Raw genomic sequence first — 20,419 nt, 5'->3', positions numbered from 1 at the left:
TGTCGACGGTACCAGCTCGGTTTAGAGGCTTTAATCAAAACGAACTGTGTGTGCGTGACATTTCAAGGCCGAACGTGCACACCTTTCAAAGCAGATCAATAAAAATGCTTTTGTTCTCCCCGCAAACACGGACAATCTGGGTTCAATAACCCAGAAAGCTCTGTTTCAAGTTTATAAAGAGGTGATTTTCTGCACGATAACACATTGTTAAACATGTCATCCTCATAAATCCAGGGAGGATAAAAAAGCGGTTTGTTTTTCATTTTTCTTATTACAAATCCAAAGAAAATAATAAAATCACAAGAATCTCTTTAATTTCCAACTTCCCTCCACCTCTCAACCCAGTGGCTTTTTCTCAAGTATAAATTTCATTTTTAAAAGATTCTGTGGTCTCGTGCATTTGGCCACAGATTTCTCTAACAGAGGAAAATATAATTTCTGTCTGGGACTATTGTCTGCGGCGGATTAATGCACATTCCTGCTTGGCGTTTACAACAGCACAATAAAATGACATTGCTGTGGCTGCTTCACACTCCTCTCAGGTGACAGACTTGTTGCGTGTGGCTTCACGTGTCTGCAGAAAGTCCCAGCAGCGGCCAGGTTTGGGTTCAGTCATCAAAATGTCAGAAATCAGTCCAAAACAGAAATGTTTGGGACTCTTTGGTTACAATTCATATTATCTGTCTTTTCAGTATGTCATCAGTCTTGACATACTTGACAACCTGGTCCAGGGAGGTTGTCTACAGTCGTGTGGTCCCTAAACCTCTGAATGGCTCAGAGGAACATCCCACTGCTTGGAGCTGCTCTTCTAGTCTTCAGATTTAACATGCTGGTCTATAATGTCTTGTCTCATGTCCTCAACAACTGTCTCCTTCGCTTTTCTGGTCCATGTCCAGTGGTGGACACCATGAAACCAACCAGCAGATGACCTTTAACCCTTTAAATAGTCCGATTTTAGGACACAATTTAGTTTAACGTGCCACTATTACCAAGTTATTGTCTACATTTTCTAGCGTTGCAACTGATTTGGGGTTCTTTTATGATTCCATTGAACCACGATTCAAAAACAATGTCTGTTTTCATTCCTGTGTTAACTTAATTATTCTTTATCACTTTTATCAGTTTCTAATTATTTCAGTGTTTTTCAAAGAAGGGCGCCAACAGGTGTGTGATGTCATATCAAACTGGTCTAAACTGAGTTATACAATTATCTTTTGGACCAATTGATCCTGATTTTTTTTCTTTTATTTAAAAACTCTACTTTAAATTTACAATGTGGATTCCTTTATGTGCGACATGTGACGTGATCGATTCCAACATTCTTGTAAATTGTTGCAGCTAAGATTTTCTGATAGTCATTTTGACCCCGGTTGCAGCCTCTAGTGGGGGATCCGTGGTTCTGTGGCTACAGTGATGCACGGCTCAGGTCCTTCATTCCTCCTCCGTCAGCTGCAGCAGCTTCTCCGCTTCCTCGCGCAATTTGTGCTTCTGAATCTGAGTAGAAAAACAACACTGTAAATCAATACATTGTTTCATGATGGAAATATTCCAGCAAGTACGACTGAAGTCAGGAACCTGGAGAACTCGGGAACCTGGAGAACTCGGGAACCTGGAGAACTCAAGAACCTGGAGAACTCGGGAACCTGGAGAACTCGGGAACCTGGAGAACTCAAGAACCTGGAGAACTCGGGAACCTGGAGAACTCGGGAACCTGGAGAACTCGGGAACCCGGAGAACCCGGGAACCCGGAGAACTCGGGAACCCGGAGAACTCGGGAACCCGGAGAACTCGGGAACCCGGAGAACTCGGGAACCCGGAGAACTCGGGAACCCGGAGAACTCGGGAACCCGGAGAACTCGGGAACCCGGAGAACCCGGGAACCCGGAGAACCCGGGAACCCGGAGAACTCGGGAACCCGGAGAACTCGGGAACCCGGAGAACTCGGGAACCCGGAGAACTCGGGAACCTGGAGAACTCAGGAACCTGGAGAACCCAGGAACCTGGAGAACCCGAGGCGAAGGTCTGAAATGAACTGGATGTTCCTGACCGTTCTGTTTACGACGTGCCCTAAAGTTCAGTAACAACTAACAACGAGGCAAAGTGCAGCTGGACAGCGTTTCAAACTGCATCACCTGCATCCAACAGTGTTTATGAACACACGGACACATGGGCAGGTTGAATGAGAACTCAAGCTGGGGGGACTGATGGACGTAACACACAAAGCTCTGAGCACCCCCCAAATTAGGAAGAAACAAGATTAGAAGAAAACTACATTTTGCTTTTGTCCACATTCTGAAACAAATTTAGTTTATTGTGCCAAACAACACCGAGAGGTCGGAGATCTAATAGTACAAGCTGATGTGAATTCATAGATTTAAACTTGTGTAAAGTTATAACAGTTTTCCTAACTGGATTTTTACAGATGACAAAAAGGGGAGGTCATCATTGAGATGTCATCCTTCGGGTGGAATACGGAAACATACACGGGCTGGTTCTGTCGCGGCCCGCTGTTTAGAGGGATTTAGTGTAGACGAGGCGTGTGCTTCTGGACAGAGCTGCCCTCAGAGCTCCCAGACAGGACGGAAGAGCAGCTATTAGCTGGTCTGCACGCACATCATGGTTCTCTAGCCTCTTTCAACCATCAGAGGGAACGAGACCTTTAACTTTAGACTCCCTCCATGTGCAACAAGAACAACATCCCAAAGCTCTGCTGGTTCCAGCTCCCCAGCACAGTTAAAATACATTAATAATAAAGATGTCAAGAGTTTGTAAACGTCGCCTCAAACTAAAAGATGTATTTATCACTATTTATTAACATTTTAAGAGCTAAACAATTGAAAAAGGGGTTAATTCATGAAACAATAATGAATCACAGGTCAGTTCTTTCATCTGGAATATCAGAATATGAATATGATAATACAGTTCAGCAAAGACGTCAGGATTTGGGAATTTACCTTTCCAGTAACAGTGAGTGGGAAGCTTGTCATAAACAGGACGTAGCGAGGAATCTTGTAGTGAGAGATCTAACAGGAGAGAATGAAGACAGAAGCTGAGCAAGGTTATCCAGCCTGCAACAACAGTTGTACGAGAGGAGAGGTGAGCCCCACCTGTCCTTTGCAGAAGTCTCGGATCTCCTCCGCTGTGCACTCCTGAGCGTCCACCAGATGGATGCAGGCGCAGAGCTCCTCCCCCATCCGCCTGTCCTTCACCCCGACCACCTGGCAACCAGCAGGACCGTTAGACACCTGACAACACGCGGGCCAGCAATGCATCACCGCGACTGCAGGGAGGAGGATCCTGTGGCGCCAAATGTTGAATTAAAGCGCTCTGAACACAAGGCCCGGGAACGCCCCTAAATCTAAATCTAACCGGACCGACCCTCTCAGAATGTCAAAGAGCAAAAATTATTCTACCAATTATAATGTGAATTACTGACAAAAAAACACATATAGTCTGTTTTTTTAAACCCAGACCAGATATTTCAATTTTTAGCTTCATTTAATTTTCTTTGGTTTTATAGCTTTTTATCACTTTCCCTCCAAAATATTTCAGTTAATTTCATCTTTGTTTTTCCTCCATTTATAAATCCAACCTTTTTCTAAACCCACATCCAGAATAGGCTATTGTCCTGTGCTCATGCTAACTTTGGGTGTTGGTGCATGTGGCTCATTTTGGGCTGAAAAAGGTTGCAACTTGTATTTATTACATCCTTTGAACCAAGACGAACGACGAGTAAGATTGATACATTGACATCTTTTTAATCCTCAGTGCACAAATTAATTATCCACATATCTGTCAAACTGCTTCGTAACGATAAGCAACAACCTGACGTTTGAGCTTTTCCTAAACAGGAAAATGTTACAGCTTCCTTACAGTTTCTTGTCAAATGATTATTCTTTAAATTACTTAATTATTTACAGCTCACATTTTGCCTACATTGTTTGAAAATCCAGTGAGGCTTTATTGAGCAGTTCATAAATACTGTTTACCGAGAGGGTTGTTCCTGGTGTGGACCTGAAATGATGTGAATTATTTTTGTGGTCGGTGTTAAAGCATTAACTCTCATTAAACTATAAAATAGTTCAGGTTTTCAATGCTCCCCACTGAGACCCAACCCGAGGATATCCAGGTGAAATCCAGACTGGATTAGTGGGACTCTAACCTCTGGAGTGGACGGTCCGTGAGTGATGGCGCCAGATTTTTTTCAGAGGTCAGGGGGCCAGAAATGAAAGCTTGATGGAGTTTTCCACACAGCTTGATGGAAACCTCCATCAGCTGTGAGGAGAGGATCAAACCGCTCAACGTCTGATCAGTGGACAAATGCTCTGCAGGCTGAGCTGAAGCAAAGAATCCTTTAATTCTTCTCTTAACAGCAAACATGTGAACGGTGCTTAGTGTTGTCACACCATTTGGGAGCCTCGCTGAGATTCCCTTGCTTCTCTCAGCCACAGAGGGCACAGCTAAAGGCTGGATGATGGTTCTGCGTTAAACCTACGCCGTAGGGTACGCGGCTACGCGGGAAGCTCTCCGTAGCCTACGCTGTAGCCTGACGTGCACCTCCCAAAAAATTTAACTACGCGTCGAGGAGACGCAGACCCAACGCAGACCGAGAGGCTGTGATTGGTTTGCTTGGTAGCAACGCTTTTCCAGTTCCGGTTCGTGAAGCAGTAGTGAACTTTCAGCGCTCTTTTCTTCCTGTGTGTGATTTATTTTTTAATTTTTTTGGGGTTGTATTGGTTTTTTGCACATTAGTTGTCCTTATCTCTTTGATTCACTGTGACCGGAAAAACCGGAAGCTAAACAAAGTATCAACTAGCGCTCTGGGGGGGTATTGCACTGCGGCAAAACGGAGAAGTCCGAAGGGTTCACGACGGCGTCACGGCAACGGCGTAGGCTCAGCGTTGGTTTAACACACAACCTTAAATCAGGCTTAAGCCCTTGCTGCTTGAGCTCACCTGTGCCTCCTTCACTTTGGGGTGCGTGTGCAGAAACTGTTCGACCTCAGCCGGGTAGATGTTCTCTCCTCCTCTGATGATCATGTCTTTCCTCCTGCCTTCAATCGTGCAGTAGCTGTACGCGTCCATGCTGCCGATGTCTCTGCAGGTCCAAATGCGTCAAGAAGAAGCGATGCATCGTGATGAGACGACATGTGTTTGGAGGACATTTCTGACGGTGTAAATGCTAAGGTCTCATGTGCGCTATGCTCAGACTCACCCAGTCATGTACCAGCCGTTTTTAGTGATGGTCTCTTCTGTTTTAGCTCGGTCTCCCCAGTACTCCAACATCACACAGTATCCTCGGATCATTATCTCCCCCTGCGCCCCCAGAGGGACCACTTCCCCCGTTGAAGGGTCCACTATTTTAGCCTACAGAGCAGGGGATTCAAGGTATATCAACTTATTTGGCTAAAAATCCAAGTTAATTACAATTTAAATATTTGGGTGATTAGGAGGCTTCACAGCTGATTTGTGCCAGCGTCTTGAGAGGTCTTCACATTGTCTACATGCAGGTACTCACAGCAATTCCACAAAACACTTTACAACAACATATTTCACACACACAAACACTTTCACATGTTGATTGTTGGAGACTTATCCAACGGTGAGTAACATGGACTAATGGATGTTTATTCCTGTACTGTTGCATCAGTGAAGGTTAAATACTTTTCTAATGAAAGAATATTAGGTCTTTGTCAAGTTAGATCCAGGTGGTGTCTAATCAGTGTACTTATATAAAGATGATGTACACACCCATTTCATACGCTGCTTCAGCATCTTATATGATTTTTGTGAAAAAGATAATAATTTGTAGCAGCGGATCGATCTGTGGTCATATTTTAAGACCTGGTAAAGACGAGATCAATTTTTATTTTATTTTGTTTTGATATACATATACGTGTTTAAAAGACATGCATACTTTTTTCTGGACTATGTGCTGCAGAGAAGATGTCCATGTGTATTAAGCGTAAATGAGTATTGTGATGAGGTACCTCTATATGTTCCATGATGTAGCCGGCCGTCTCGCACTTCCTCTGCATGTTGTCCAAAGGTGAGTTGAGAAAGGTCACAGGGCTGTTCTCCGTCGTCCCATATCCAAGCTAGCAACCACAAAACAACAGGATATACGAACAGGCAGGAAAAGCTGATGTCAGGGTGAACCCACACTTAAAGTCACTCTGTGTAGTAATACCATTTCTGACCACATGGGGGCACATACTGTCGACCCTATGTGTTGACAAAACTGATAATGCTGGATCTGTGCTGGTCAGACTGCTGTGAGTCCAGTTGGACACAGGTGCTGCCATGCTAGTGCTAGAATTTCTTTTTTCTTTTTTTTCTTTGCCCAACCCAACAGTCCCTTTATACAAGAAAGCTACGTCTAAAGAGACAACATCATGCAATCATCTTGTCATAAGTGCATGCAGCTTACTCAGTGCTGAGTCCTGCAAAGAGCTGGACAAATCTAACTAGTTCTGATGAGCAGAGAAGTTAAACTAAATGCAGAAGTGCTCCTTAAAGCAGGGGTTCTTAACCTTTATGACCTTGGGGCCCATTTTTTTCAGTACAGAGTGGCCCGGGGCCCATCAAAATATTAACACTGTATAGCAGGGGTATTCAACTAAAACTTTAGGAGGTCCATTTAGAGAAAATGTACTCAAGGGAAGGTCCAGAACATCATAAATATATATATATATATATATATATATATATATATATATATATATATGACCATCCAGCCCAGATTTAAATTCTGGCAGGAGAAATTAGAGCTCAGTTCTCTCACTGAACGACAGAAAGTGGGGGCATAAGATTATAACAGGGGAAGAAAGAGAAACTGCAAAACTGTTCAATTGTTAAGATGTGTTGAGACAATTAACAAAGAAAAGGGGAAATTCAAACTGCTGGTAGAGAAATAAAATAAGATACCATTTGAAAAATAAAATAAAATCTATTTTATTTTTAAGAGAGTGTTAAGAGGCAAATATGTAGGCTACTTTTTTAATATAACAGTCAGATGCAGATGTTGATACAACTATGAGGCTACTTGAATATACACACACACACACACACACACATAGCCTACACATATATATATATATATATATACATATATATATATATATATATATATATATATATATATATATATATATATATATATATATATACATACATACATACATACATATATATATATATAAAAACACACACACACACACACACACACACACACACACACACACACACACACAAGCATACAAGTGTGCATATTTAAAAATAGAGCAGGATGATTTTACATTAAGTTATTTACATTAATAAGTTGTCAGGACTGCGCGCGTCAGGTTTCATCCGAGCCTGATCAGCTGCGACGAGCACGAGCCCGCCGCAGCTCTCTGGTCGCGCTGCAGCAGTCACTTTCCGATGCTTTTGCGAGCCCGAACAGTCCAGTCCAGCAGACACGACAGCCCACGCATCTACATCTACCATCTTTCACCAGTAACGACGGAGCCGCCCGAGCGGCACCGACCTCCCCGGCCGCGGGGCCGCGGGGACGCGCCGGGGTAAATGATCACGCCGCGCTCGCTCGCTCTGGGCGCAGACCCAAGTAATCGATCCCTGATCCTGGCGGATCTAAACGTACTCTGTGCAAAATGAAAGATTTACTCTGTAAATACACACCATTTCTCTTACTATTACACGTACAGCTAGCTGAGTGTCTTCTTCTCCTCATTTGGTCGGGAGTTGCTATGCAGTCCCGCGGCCCCCGCGGCCCACACGTACAAAACTGAATTTTTTTTCGCGGCCCACTAGATGGCGCTCGCGGCCCAAGTGTGGGCCGCGGCCCTATGGTTAAGAATCACTGCCTTAAAGAGTATTTTGCTTGCTCTTAAAAGTAGGTCCAGACCTGCAGATCAGACAGAGTTTGGTAGGTCGTTCCACCATCAGGGAACAATGGAGGAGAAGAGTCTGACTACTGATTTCACACCACGTTGTGGTGGAAGAACCAGGCGTCTTTCACTGGCTGAGCGGAGCTGTGGAGAGGGAGAGTAGATCTGGATGAAGGAGTGAAGGTAGAGGGAGTGTAGCTCTGGATGAAGGAGTGAAGGTAGAGGGAGAGTAGCTCTGGATGAAGGAGTGAAGGTAGAGGGAGTGTAGCTCTGGATGAAGGAGTGAAGGTAGAGGGAGTGTAGCTCTAGATGAAGGAGTGAAGGTAGCCAGAAGCAGAGCTTTGAACTTGATGCTGCAACTGGAAGCCGGTGCAGAGAGATTAGCAGCGGAGTGACATGATCTCTCTTGGGCCGGTTGAAGACCAGACGTGCTGCTGCATTCTGGGTCATCTGCAGAAGTTTAACTGAGCAGCAGGAAGGCCGACCAACAAGGAATTACAGTAGTCAATGCGTGACATGACCAGAGCCTGAACCAGGAGCTATGTCTTATGTTCTGTCAGGTAGGGTTGGATTTTCCTGATGTTGTAGAGAGCGAAAGGGCAAGACCAGGAAACCGATGCAACATGTCTTGATTTTTGCGTCGATCCTGCTCCTTCCTGTTTATTGACCAATAGTAGAGGAGCTGGACCAGGAAGGCCTGGCCTCCTCATCTGCCTAATGGACAGAAATGCATAAGGTAAAGTAGAAAGAGGAGATGAGGGAATGTAAAAACAAGGAATGCATGTATAAGGAAAAGGAAAGCTTTTATTTTTAATTATGTCAGTTTTGTTCCTCCATAGAAATGATTTATTACCAACGTCTGAGAAATGAAGCTTCTGACAGTAAAGAGCCGGCAAAAAACGTTACCATCAAACAACCAGATAAGAGCAACGTTTCTTTTCCTTTTGGGAGTCTGGAATGCTGACCTGACTCATTTCTTACTGGAAGCAGATGTGAACATGTTCGCTGCTGTCATATGATCACTGGGATCCCAGACCAAGTCTCGCTTTAACTCAGGAACAGGGAATGCTCTTATATCCACAAGGTCTGTCGGGCTTCGATTCTAAAACAAAGGGAAACATTCATGATAAAGGTTTGGGCCGACTACGACTGAAGATGCAACAGAATTGATCAGAAATTCATAACCAGACTGTTGTCCATAGAGTTGGGATCGTTTGGTTTTCAAAAACGTACCTCTTTTTATTCATAACAATTTTATGGGAAGAGGTCAAAAATGTAGATGCGTAACTATCAGTCAAATATCCGTGAGATTTTTGGCTCCAGAAGCAACCTGGGGGACATTACAAGGGACGGATAGACAGAGGGATAGATGGTGCTTGTCCTTATCATTTTACCTTATTCCCATGATTTTATTCTTATTTTGTGTAAAGTATTTGCTGTATATTCTGTATAAAACACCTCTCCCAATTATTACTGAATGATCACACATTTATAATTATTATTATCAACACAAGACAAAAAATAGCAAAAAACTAAAAAATATATAAAGTTGAAACAAACTATTCAAAAGCCATTTAAAGATTATTTTACATGCAAAATCAACTAATTATGGTGTTTATGGTCTTGGGTGTTCAACAAACTGTGATTAACGGCCTCTGGTTGCTTCTTTACTTCAGAGGTAATCAGAGTGCTTTTACCTTTTTTGGCAGCTGGATGTACTAGATAAAAGACTGGTGACATGTAGTTATTATATACTTGGGGGTATTTATTGGGAGAAAAAAAGCATAAAATAATATTTTATCCAAAGTTTTGGGGGAAACAACCCTCCCGGGGGCTTTGTTGAGGAGGCTGACGAGAACCTTTTACCTGACAAATCAGGGAGGAGACGAGATTCCCAATAAAATGTTAGATTTGTTGAGTAAACTCTAGATTCCAGTGTTCATGGGTGGATCCATCCATCCATCCTCAAAAATGCAACCATCCCCTGACCCAAGCCAGTTACATCCTGCCAGAGACAGACTGGACATTACATAAGCTGCTCCATCAGCATGAAGGTCTGGGTGGAAACTGCCGTTACATAATGCCTCAATTTGTTTTCAAAGGAAGCAATGAAAACAGGACATTAAAAACTTTTTCTCTTGTGATGAGTGAAGTGGCCTTTTGCAGTCTTGAATCTGCATCTTGCTTCTCTCCAGACATCTGGAGACTATTATAGGTTATAAAACAGCTGGACTGAGTGGCTCCTTTTCCTGCCCCCGCACACTGAAAGACAATAGAGATGTCTGGGAGCGTACACAGATCTAACCCCACCTCATGCCACGTTGAAAGCTGTAGGAAAAGTACTAGCCCTGGTTGTTATGATTTGTCTTGGCACATGCATCCTGCTGCAAGCTCACTGTCAGGATGTCATTGCAAGCCAGCAGGAGAGAGACCGAGTGGACCCGTGTTGCCCTCCTGGTCTTTAAGGGTTAAACTCTCACAGACACTTGACTTGTTCATGGAGACCTTTTGCTCTTGCCCTCCTCATTTTTTCCCCCCTCAAGTACATGTTATAAATAGTGCTGTGTGTTCCCTTCCCTGGCCATCCTTCTCTCAAACTGAATGTTTCTCACCTCTGCTCCGTTTCACAACTTTTCACTCCTCCTCTCTCCATCTGTTTCACTCACTGCGAAAACACAAACACGCTTTCGATTGAACCTCTTTTCCTCAACGCCCCTCTCGGCCACTCTCGCCTGGACTCTCCTGCAGGAAGGTTGTACTTCTGTTGACGAGTCAGGATGCGTTGCGTGACTTGGTTGTTGCTGGGGACCTGCCTAATGGTCCTGGGCCCCGCGGTGAAAGGAGTCCCGGCCCAATGTCCGAGCCAGTGCCACTGCCACGGCGACCTGCAGCACGTCATCTGCGATGGTGTGGGGCTGAAGCGGATCCCTCAGGTGTCTGAGAACACCCGTCTGCTGAACCTACAGAGGAACAACCTGGGTAGCATATCCACGGGGGCCTTCAGCGAAAGCAAGGGACTCATCTCTCTGCACTTGCAGCAATGTCACCTCAGGGAGATCAGATCCCAGGCTTTCAAGGGGCTGAAGAAGCTCGTCTACCTCTACCTGTCCAACAACGAGATCACCAGCATCAAGCCAGGTGCCTTCGAGGATCTCGCAGGACTCACCTACCTCTACCTAGACGGGAACCAGATCAGCGACCTGCCAAAGGGCATCTTCTCCCCCATGATCAACCTCTTCGTTCTGCAGCTCAGCGACAACAAACTGCAAGAGCTGCGGCCGGGGACCTTCACGGGCGCCAAGAACTTGCGCTGGTTGTACATGAGCCGGAACGAGCTGACGACGCTGCAGCCGGGCTCCCTGGACGAAGTGGAGAACCTCGCTATCCTTCATTTGGACGAGAATAAGATGTCCACCTACCCCACGGTAGCCATGAGCAAACTGAGGGTGGTGGAGGAGCTGGCGCTGGGGAAGAACCCCATGAGGTCCATCCCCCCCAACGCCTTCCAGAGCTTTGGACGCTACATGTTGAAGCTACACCTGGACAACATGGGCCTGGAGAAGGTGGGTTCCTGCTTTCACCACGTTTTTTAAAGTGTCACAGTAATTTCTAAGATGACAAGTCTATAAACATGTAATCTGAGGCTTTTGTCATGTAAAATACTGTAAACTCAAGGGAATTCTTAATTGGAATAAAATTCTGCATTTAAAGGATCAGGCACATTACCAGACGGAAGGATTGTGTCCACCTGCAGATTTATACGCAATCTTTCCATGAGCTTGCAACTTAAAAAATAAATGTAAAAATATTTATAAATTAATCTTCCTTCTGTTACAACCAGTCTACAGGAACAATAACAACAGAATTTAGGTAAAATTGAAACGTTTGATTTAAATTCTGCTTTCTGAGCCTCATTTTCACAATATCGCAGCGATGCAAACATCCAGAAATAAATAGAACCTTCAGCTGACTGAAGAACAATTTACTTCGGCACAGACTTCACATACGGGAGACTTAGAGCCAGATTGTAGTGACATAAATAGTCCAGCTCTACGTGTAATTGTTGTATTTGTTCAGGTTTTTAGATATCTACCGTATATCTGCGTCAGGACATTAGGTTTTGTAGGTGATGCCCAAATTTTAAAAGTAAACGTGTTGAGAAGCAAAATAATGAAGATTTTTTTTTCCTGATTTTAGAATGTCAGACTTCACAAAGCTATAACATGAAAAGAAATCTTAGAACAGTGTCCACACAAAGACTGTATTTAGGCTTGCGTGGATGGATGGATGGATGGATGGATGGATGGATGGATGGATGGATGGATGGACGGATTATGGATGGATGGATAGATGGATGGATGGATAGATGGATGGGTGGGTGGATGGATGGATGGATGGGTGGGTGGATGGATGGATGGATGGATGAATGGATGGATGGGTGGGTGGGTGGATGGATGGATGGATGGATGGATGGATGGATGGATGGATGAATGGATGGATGGATGGATGGATGGATGGGTGGATGGATGCGTGGGTGGATGGACGGATGGACGGATTATGGATGGATGGATGGATGGGTGGATGGATGGATGGATGAATGGATGGATGGGTGGGTGGGTGGATGGATGGATGGATGGACGGATTATGGATGGATGGATGGATGGATGGGTGGATGAATGGATGGATGCGTGGGTGGGTGGGTGGATGTATGGGTGGATGGGTGGATGGATGGATGGATGGATGGATCCATTTGTTTTTATTCAGCAAAGGAATACATAATCATTAGTTTGTTTTTCCTAAAATTAAGATTTGGTTTAAAAAAAAATGCACATATCCAAACTTCATTATTCATTAATTATTCTGTTCAACAGTTAAACTAGCAGCAAAACCGTCCGAGTGTTATACTCCCACAGCCGTGCTCAACAGTACAGCCCCACCTGGGCTCCCCTCCCCAAACCTGCCTCCAGACCATAAAACTTTCAATGTTCTTTGTTAATGTGGCCAATAGAAAGACGGTTTGAAAGTGTCCATTTTGCAGCAGGGCTCAAAGTCAATGTAAAACTTGATGGACATAGAGGGTGACAGCAGTACCTTGGTGGTAGTCTGGGTTGTTGTTGGGTGATGGCTACCGTAAGACCGTGGCAGTGGGTTTACACATCCAATGGCTCGTATCTTCAGTGTATCCAGCTATTGGATCAACTGGATATAATCTGCAGGTGTTTATGGATGTATGGATATATTTGCATGGAGGACCTTCACGCCACACGGGGCAGAAGGAGGGAGGCCGGGGATTGATCAGTGTCAAAGACACGATCCAAGATGAAACAACAAAGATCCAGAAATACATCTGGAAGATGGGCCCCGATGATGAATGGCTAAGTGACTGTCTCAGGCAGCAGGTATCCACTAAAGGCTGAATTATGGTTCTGCGTTAAATCAACGTAGAGCCTACACCGTAGGGTACGCAGCTACACGGGAGGCTATCCGTAGCCTACGCCGTAGCCTGATGTGCACCTCCCAAAAAATGTAACTACGCGTCGAGGCGACGCAGACCCAACGCAGACCGAGACGGCTGTGATTGGTTTGCTTGGTAGCAACGCATTTCCAGTTCCAGACTGCGCCATCCCCGCCATTTTTAAACATCTTGTTGTTGTACAGGGACAGAACATTATCAACATGAATGAGATAATTATTTTTGTCTCATTTTATTTATTTATTACTATTATTGGGTGGTATTTTTTTTCTGGTTGTTTCTGTTTTTTGTTGTTTTGTAATTTTACTTAATTGTTATCATTGTTTTAATTATTGCTGCAATGGTTGCAGTCATCATTAGTGTAAGTTTTTCCTTATCATTATAATTTGTATTTTAGTTGAACTTTTTCATTACCGGTACTCAATGTGAACTTACGGGTGGACCCCAGGAAGATTAGCAGCTGCTGTGCAGCTGCTGTGCAGCTGCTAATGGGGATCCAATCAAATAAACAAATAAACCAAGTCGAGGAGCGACTCATAGAGGAAGTCCGTAAAAAAAACCAAAGAATCAACTAGAGATGACGATAAACCATTCAGGAAAAGAAGGCAACCCCCTAGTGCTCTGGGGGGGTATTGCACCACAGCGAAATGGAGTGACGGAGAAGTCCGAAGGGTTCACGACGGCGTCACGGCAACGGCGTAGGCTCTGCATTGTTTTAACGCAGAACCTTAAATCAGGCTTAAGGAGGAAGAACAGGAGCCCATGCACAGCAGGACTGAGGAAGGGGTTGACGAGCCTACCAGGGGCTAGAGAAGGCTGGTCGGAAGCATTAATCATTGCAGCACCAGGACAAACCGTAAGCACAAGAGCGATGAAGCCGGATGGACCACACCAGACTCCGGCTGCAGACTGGGAGAACATGGCCCCGCCAAATGCAGGCTGAGGGGGGTAAGACATACATGTGCTCCACAACCAAGCAGCTGGAATCGTGTGCAGGAACATCTGTCGAGGTCGAGGTAGGAGATACCTCCAAGAGTGGTGGAGAATGGACGGAGCAAAGATCCAAATCCAGACTGATAGGATGGAGACGGCTGGACACCTGGACACTGTGATGGTCCATGAAGTCCAGAAGAAAGTCCAGAAGAAAACAGCGGTAGAGAAACAGCAACGCCAGGTGAAGGTAACCTCCAGGCTGGGAGAGCAGTTCCAGCAGATCCCGGTAACGTCAGAGATCTTGGCCAGCAAAGTGCCGTCCTCGGAGCAGTGAAAACACCTCAGACCCTGGAGCTGCCAGGGTTATGGTAGAGGACCCCAGCTCGAAGGAGATACTGCACTGCCCCAACCATCAACCAAATCCAAACTCATGAATGTTAGCTTTTGACGAGAATGATTTTATCAGGCATGAGAACCACCTGGTGCTATGAACGAGGACTAAAAACATTTTAATAACTAAATAAAAGAGAAAAATGATTTCCTTTAGTCACATCTCATGTTAGGAATCGGTACTTATATGAGCAACATTTCACCAATGGTAAAAGTTTGTACTACTAGAGATGCGTTAAATAAAAAAATGTGAAAAATGAAGGTGAGACATAAAACGTTCAGCAAAGTAGTAGCAATGCTTTTCAGCTCAACCGCTTTTTAATTTAGGTGAGTCATGTAACAACTGCTGTAGCGTCAGAGAAACCAGCGTCCAGACCTCCCAGGTACAATGTGCAGTTCAGCTCTGGATTCTGGTCAGGGTTTAACCTGAACCCCACCAAGATAAGACTGTAGAGATCTGTCTGTTCATCCATCACTTCAAACTCTACAACAAACAATCTTTTTGAGACATTCCTGCCTGAACTTCATACTTGAGGTTAATCCAATATTTGAGTCTACGTTTGCCAACGTATCGAGGCATTCCAGAAGGGAAACCGTAAAATAACAAGCTCCTCACGCTGGGACTGTGTGGGAGCCAGGTAGAGGCAGCAGGATCTGGCCGGCGCAGCGCGCACCGCTCCCAGGATTAACAAGCCACTTTCCAGCCAAGTGCAGGTATTTTTAGGTTGTTTTTGTTTATGGACCTTGACCAAGCATGTCTGAGTCTAATTATTACACAAGCGTTATTTTCAGAGCGGAGTGTTTTTAACTTGGATGGAAGGTCACCCTTGCGAAGAGAGACAGGTAAATAGAGGCAGGGTGTTCCAAGGTGCATGAAGAGGAGTATTTTTAGCTTGCCATCCTCCCAGTTGAATAGACAATCAGGCCTTTGCAAGCTTTCGTGGCAGTGAAGTGGCCCAAAGAAGTGACAGATGACAAAAACTAAAAAGCATCTCCACCATTACTTCACCGGAGCTTCAGCTCGTTGCTGCTCCAGAGTGGAATTTTCCAAACAGACTCATCTCCTAAAAACTCCCATGAAACAACATATAAAGCTCAGGGCTGACCTGCCCTCGTCTTCTTCCTGGCAGAGATAAAACTTGACTTAGGTCCATTCATCTAGCACCTCTCTGTAGCTTTTAGCACTCTCACAGATGCATAAGAAGCCGAAGGTAAAGAGGGAGCCCAGTGAATGTCGGTGTTTACATAACTGCTGGTGCAGGAGGAAAGATGAGAAGAAGCTTTCATGCCTGAGAAACCTGGAAAAATCCCTGCCCTTTTGCATCCCGCGGCCTATTAACAACTGCACAGGAAGCATGCCAAGCATCTGAAAAACAATGTGCTGTTTACGGAAAATAACTCCTTAAATCCAGCTGTGAACATTCAACTCCTGTGTGGCTCTGCCTTTTTTCAGTTTTCTGATGGCTCGTTCAACGGAGTGAAGGTGGTCAATTCGCTTCAGCTGGACCACAACAAGTTAAGGTCCCTTCCCAAAAGCCTCGAGTTTGGCACCATCACCAACCTCACCCTCTCCCACAACCTGTGGAGCTGCTCCTGCCAGCTAGCTCCTCTACGCAGGTAAGAGACCCGCCTGCAACACAAGCACCGCAGCCATTTCCCCAAAACAGTTCAGAAAACAAACAAATGACAGATAGCTACTCACTGGGGTTATGAATCTCTGTTGTTTACCAAACAACTTTGGTCTGTGGCCATGGAGATGCTGTGATTCACCTGTTTGAAGCAACCACATGGTACCAGGCCCCTTAGCTTCGGTGTAGGGTTAGGATAACGCCGGCGCCGTCTGTTCAATTGAGTTGAGCTGTGAGAGGGCTTTAGCTTTAGCACATGCTCTATGGACACGTGGCTACTTGGTGTTGTTGTTTCATCACCGTCAGGTCACTAAAATCATGAAAGTGAGTAAACGCTCGCGCTCACTATGGCCACGGTTACATGATGTTTTTTAATTCGGAATTAATTATTCCGAATTAAACAATTTTCCTTTAAGTTTACATGGAAATAGTTATTCCGAATTTAGGTTTACATGGAAAACACATTTGATCGGCTTTATCCAATTTCTCTTAAGGTCTGGGAGTTGGGAAGGTTCTGATTGGACAGGGGGGCGGACTGGAAGTTACGTCTACCGGAAAAAAAAAAAAACGTAGCCGCTTAGCCGCTACAACTTTGAAAAGCTCACAATTTTTATGTTTCCTGCCATCTGTTCTTTTAATTATTTCCAGTTAAATAAATCGTCTCTGCTCTTGACCACCGTGCCCGAGCCCAGCGCGGAATATAAGCGTCATGGCGACAGACGGCAAGGGAACGAGCAGCACAGAAAGACCGGAATTAATTTAAAGCGGAATGAGTGTATACATGATCGCGGAATTATTCTATTTGGATTTAAAATCGGAATAAACCAGCCACTTACTTCGGAATTAAGTTTAATTCGGAATGGCCATTTTCATTAGGTGAATTAGGGAATTAGGTGTTTACATGGTCATTTTTACTCATTTTAAATCGGATTTAATTTTAATTCTGAATTAAGGAGGAATTAAACTTCCCATGTAAACACACTCTGTTACCTCCTCCCCTTCTTGAGAGCTGCTTTCTCCATCTAACGTGTTTAAATACGCCGACATGGCAAACGGCCATAGCCATCTTTGCATCTTCTGAACTGATGCCATCCACGAGAAGAGACGAGGCAGAGCGACTCTTCTCAGTGTAGCAAGATTTGGTAGATCTGAATATCCTGCATCTGAGCAAAAATACTGAGGGACGGAGGAAGAAGCTGGTCTGTGCTTGCGTGAGCCTCAAGCTCTGCAGGTCTACTATCGACAAAAAACACCCAGATTCACTTCAGGCTCTCGTCCCAGTACTCTCTTACAACTACACACGGCTTTAAAGAACCATAACACCCATCGATAACAATTACAGAGCCACAGTGGACATCATAGCAACTAGCAAGGAAGTAATAATGCGAGGAGTGAGCTCCTCTACGCTACGAAGGTCCTCTGTCCCTCTTTAACAGAATTAAAACCCTCCTTGAGTGTCTGTAAAAGACTTCCATGAGCCATTCCAACATTTAATGGGACCAAACAGCACTGACGCTTTACTAAAAACCGCCAACAATACACAACACCACATCCCCTCCAGAAGCACAGATCGGTGCTGGACGACGGGGCGGCACCCTGACTCTCCTCGCCACGCTGCTCCTTCAGCTGTGTCTCTGTTTCTGGCCGCAGGTGGATGGACTCCACCGGGAAGCGTCCAGACGCAGTGTGCTCATCTCCCCCGTCGCAGAAAGGCAAGCAGGTCAGAGACAGCACCGGCTTCAGCGACTGCAAGAGCAAGTCCAAGACAAAGAGAGCCAAGCAGGTCGCACGGCAGTGAGCTCCGTCCAGGTATCTGTCCCCGAGCAAGTGGTGAATGTGGAGACATGAGACATGAGACATGAGACATGACATGTCAATCTCAGAGCTGCCTTGTACAATTTTTTTAACCATAAAAAGGTAAACAGAATTTTGATTTTCATTCGTTCTACCGTTTATGGCCAATTACTGATATTTGAGGGTGCATGTGCACTATAGATCTATTGATAAGTTTATGTTAGGGCTGGGCGATATGGACTAAAAGTCATATCTCGATATTTTCTAGCTAAATGGCGATACTCGATATATATCTCGATATTTTTTCTGTGCCTTAATTGGGGTTTCCCCCAAAGCATTATAGCATAGCATCTCTTTTAGCTTCATTTTTTCTGAGGCAAACCCTTAAAAAAACAGTCGGTTTTAATACAAAGCCTCGTGCCAAATGTCACACAGGTTCATTTATTAACAGAGGTCTGCACAATCAAAATGTATAAAACAAATGAAATAAAAATAAACTGCCTGCATATATAGAATAAAAATGCTTCTTGAGTAAAATAAAAACAAATATCCCTTTCCTGCATAACAATTAAATTAAAATACACTGCAATTAATATAATGTAGACAGTAACAGGCAGACTTTTCAACTGAGGTTGACAGTTGTGCAAATAACAAAACATTTGTGCAAATCTCAAATAAAACATTCAAGTCAATTTGTCACAAAATAAGCTATATCAAAATCATTAAAAAAAAAAATAAATTGATATAAACGATATTGTCTCGTACCATAACGCGTTTGAAAATATATCGATATATATTAAAATCTCGATATATCGCCCAGCCCTAGTTTATGTTATATTATTCATGTAGATATGACCCACTTTAATAACAAGTTTAATCCCAAGCACCGGCCGCAACAGCTTCTCAACGAGAACAATGTGTCCCACTGTAGAGGAGACACAAACAGGACACATTCCCCCAATCCAGATCCGATCAATCATCATCAGAAGGGTATTTCTCTTTAAACAAGGGGATGGAAAGTTATAATAATAAAGAAAACAACAATAACACTGCATTCCTTCAAAACCTTAAAAATGTTGGTAAAAACACCAGACCGCCAATAAAGATAAAGAGCATTTGTTGTGACGCCGTCTTAGACGGATGAGCATCTTTGTGAATACCTGAGGTAGTTTTGGTCCCTCTGCAGTCCCAAAACACATCCTGCCGCGTGATCGCTGCTCTCAGCTGGTCTCAGCTGGTCTCAGCTGGACAACGTCACGCTGGACGAGGAGGACTGGGCTGTCCGTAGTTGTGGAGGGACTGAGACTTGGCTTTACACAATGTTTTTTTCACTTTCTCTCTTTTCCTTGCTGAATAACTCTGCAAGCTCTCCTCTGTCCCTGACTGAACTTTTCCATGATGGCCCTGGGGTCCAGGTCACTGGGTCTCCAGCTGGAGGGAAGACTGTTTGATTTGGCTGCTGATTTTTGCGTCTTTTCTCCCCCCGACTTCAGGAAACACGGAGAAGGAGCCTGTCCAGGTGACCGGCAACAGCGAAGGCAACGCTTACTGAACATACTTTAAGACTGTCCGTCTATTCACATGCCACATGTTGTCAGCAGTGCAAGCAAACGCATTCACTAACGTTACACATATGTTACATACAAATGCATATGGACCAGTTTTAATTTCATTCATTTATATCAACGATGGAGAATGAGGTATGAAATGGAAGCAGGTAAGATGCACGAAACCATCAGAACAAAGGTTGGATTTGAATAAATAAGGGCTTCAAATAACATCAAGATGCATGTTTTTTTTCCCACGGTGCATTCATGACCTCACAAGGGTTGCAGTTACAAGCATCAGCGGTTGTTTACCTTCTCTGAAAGACTTATAAAAAGCAATTTAAATATGATCCTAAATACACAGAACAGATGATTTAATAGATTTGTTTCCTTTACTGCCATCTTTACTTTCCGAGATCCCCTAAAATACTACAAAGCTTATTTTTTCTCAGAATGTACAAGATGTGGATGAATGCAGGATCATTAATGCACATTTCTGGTTAACATTTTATTTAAAAATGGTAACAACTTGGAGGGTGTCTGAAGAGTTGATTTTACAGATATTAAATGTATATTCCGCTTCTTTACTTTCCTGGACTTTTGGAAATGATAACGAGTGCTTACATCCAATAAACCTTTTACAAAAGTGAGATTTATTTTGTCCACTTCATTATGTTGAAAACATCTCCGACCAAATGGAGGTAATCGATGTGATTGTTTGGAGGAGTTTGTCTCCCCCTTGTGTATAAAAGCGGAAACCTGTTTT

General features: G+C 44.1%; 2 protein-coding genes across 2 annotated transcripts in view; one reads left to right on the top strand and one right to left on the bottom strand.

Annotated features, from left to right (window-relative positions):
* Positions 1-292: 292 nt before the first annotated feature.
* acsf2 (acyl-CoA synthetase family member 2) overlaps positions 293-20,419 on the bottom strand; it is a 59,055-nt gene continuing 38,928 nt past the window's right edge. The window contains exons 11-16 of the mRNA XM_061707813.1: positions 5,990-6,097; positions 5,215-5,366; positions 4,956-5,097; positions 3,108-3,218; positions 2,955-3,023; positions 293-1,494 (exon numbers count right to left, since the gene is read on the bottom strand). Coding sequence (XP_061563797.1) covers positions 1,432-1,494; positions 2,955-3,023; positions 3,108-3,218; positions 4,956-5,097; positions 5,215-5,366; positions 5,990-6,097 — 645 coding nt within the window. The 3' untranslated portion in view covers positions 293-1,431. The remainder of the gene's footprint in view (positions 1,495-2,954; positions 3,024-3,107; positions 3,219-4,955; positions 5,098-5,214; positions 5,367-5,989; positions 6,098-20,419) is intronic.
* On the top strand, positions 10,466-20,303 carry chad (chondroadherin). The gene is made up of 4 exons (XM_061707737.1): positions 10,466-11,451; positions 16,138-16,301; positions 17,963-18,121; positions 19,600-20,303. Exons 1-3 carry the CDS (start codon positions 10,666-10,668, stop codon positions 18,108-18,110), a joined length of 1,098 nt encoding a protein of 365 aa, XP_061563721.1. The 5' UTR covers positions 10,466-10,665; the 3' UTR covers positions 18,111-18,121; positions 19,600-20,303.

Source organism: Cololabis saira, chromosome 19 (genome assembly GCF_033807715.1).
Source record: "Cololabis saira isolate AMF1-May2022 chromosome 19, fColSai1.1, whole genome shotgun sequence".
NCBI classification, from domain to species: Eukaryota; Metazoa; Chordata; class Actinopteri; order Beloniformes; family Belonidae; genus Cololabis; species Cololabis saira.
The sequence above is the reverse complement of the archived record's forward strand: the minus strand, read 5'-3'. Positions and strand labels throughout refer to the sequence as shown.

Coding starts and splice junctions, on each gene's coding strand:
- chad (XM_061707737.1), top strand. CDS start 10,666: ATGCGTTGCGTGACTTGGTTGTTGCTGGGGACCTGCCTAATGGTCCTG. Junction 11,452..16,137: donor ACAACATGGGCCTGGAGAAG/GTGGGTTCCTGC, acceptor GCCTTTTTTCAG/TTTTCTGATGGCTCGTTCAA. Junction 16,302..17,962: donor CAGCTAGCTCCTCTACGCAG/GTAAGAGACCCG, acceptor TTCTGGCCGCAG/GTGGATGGACTCCACCGGGA.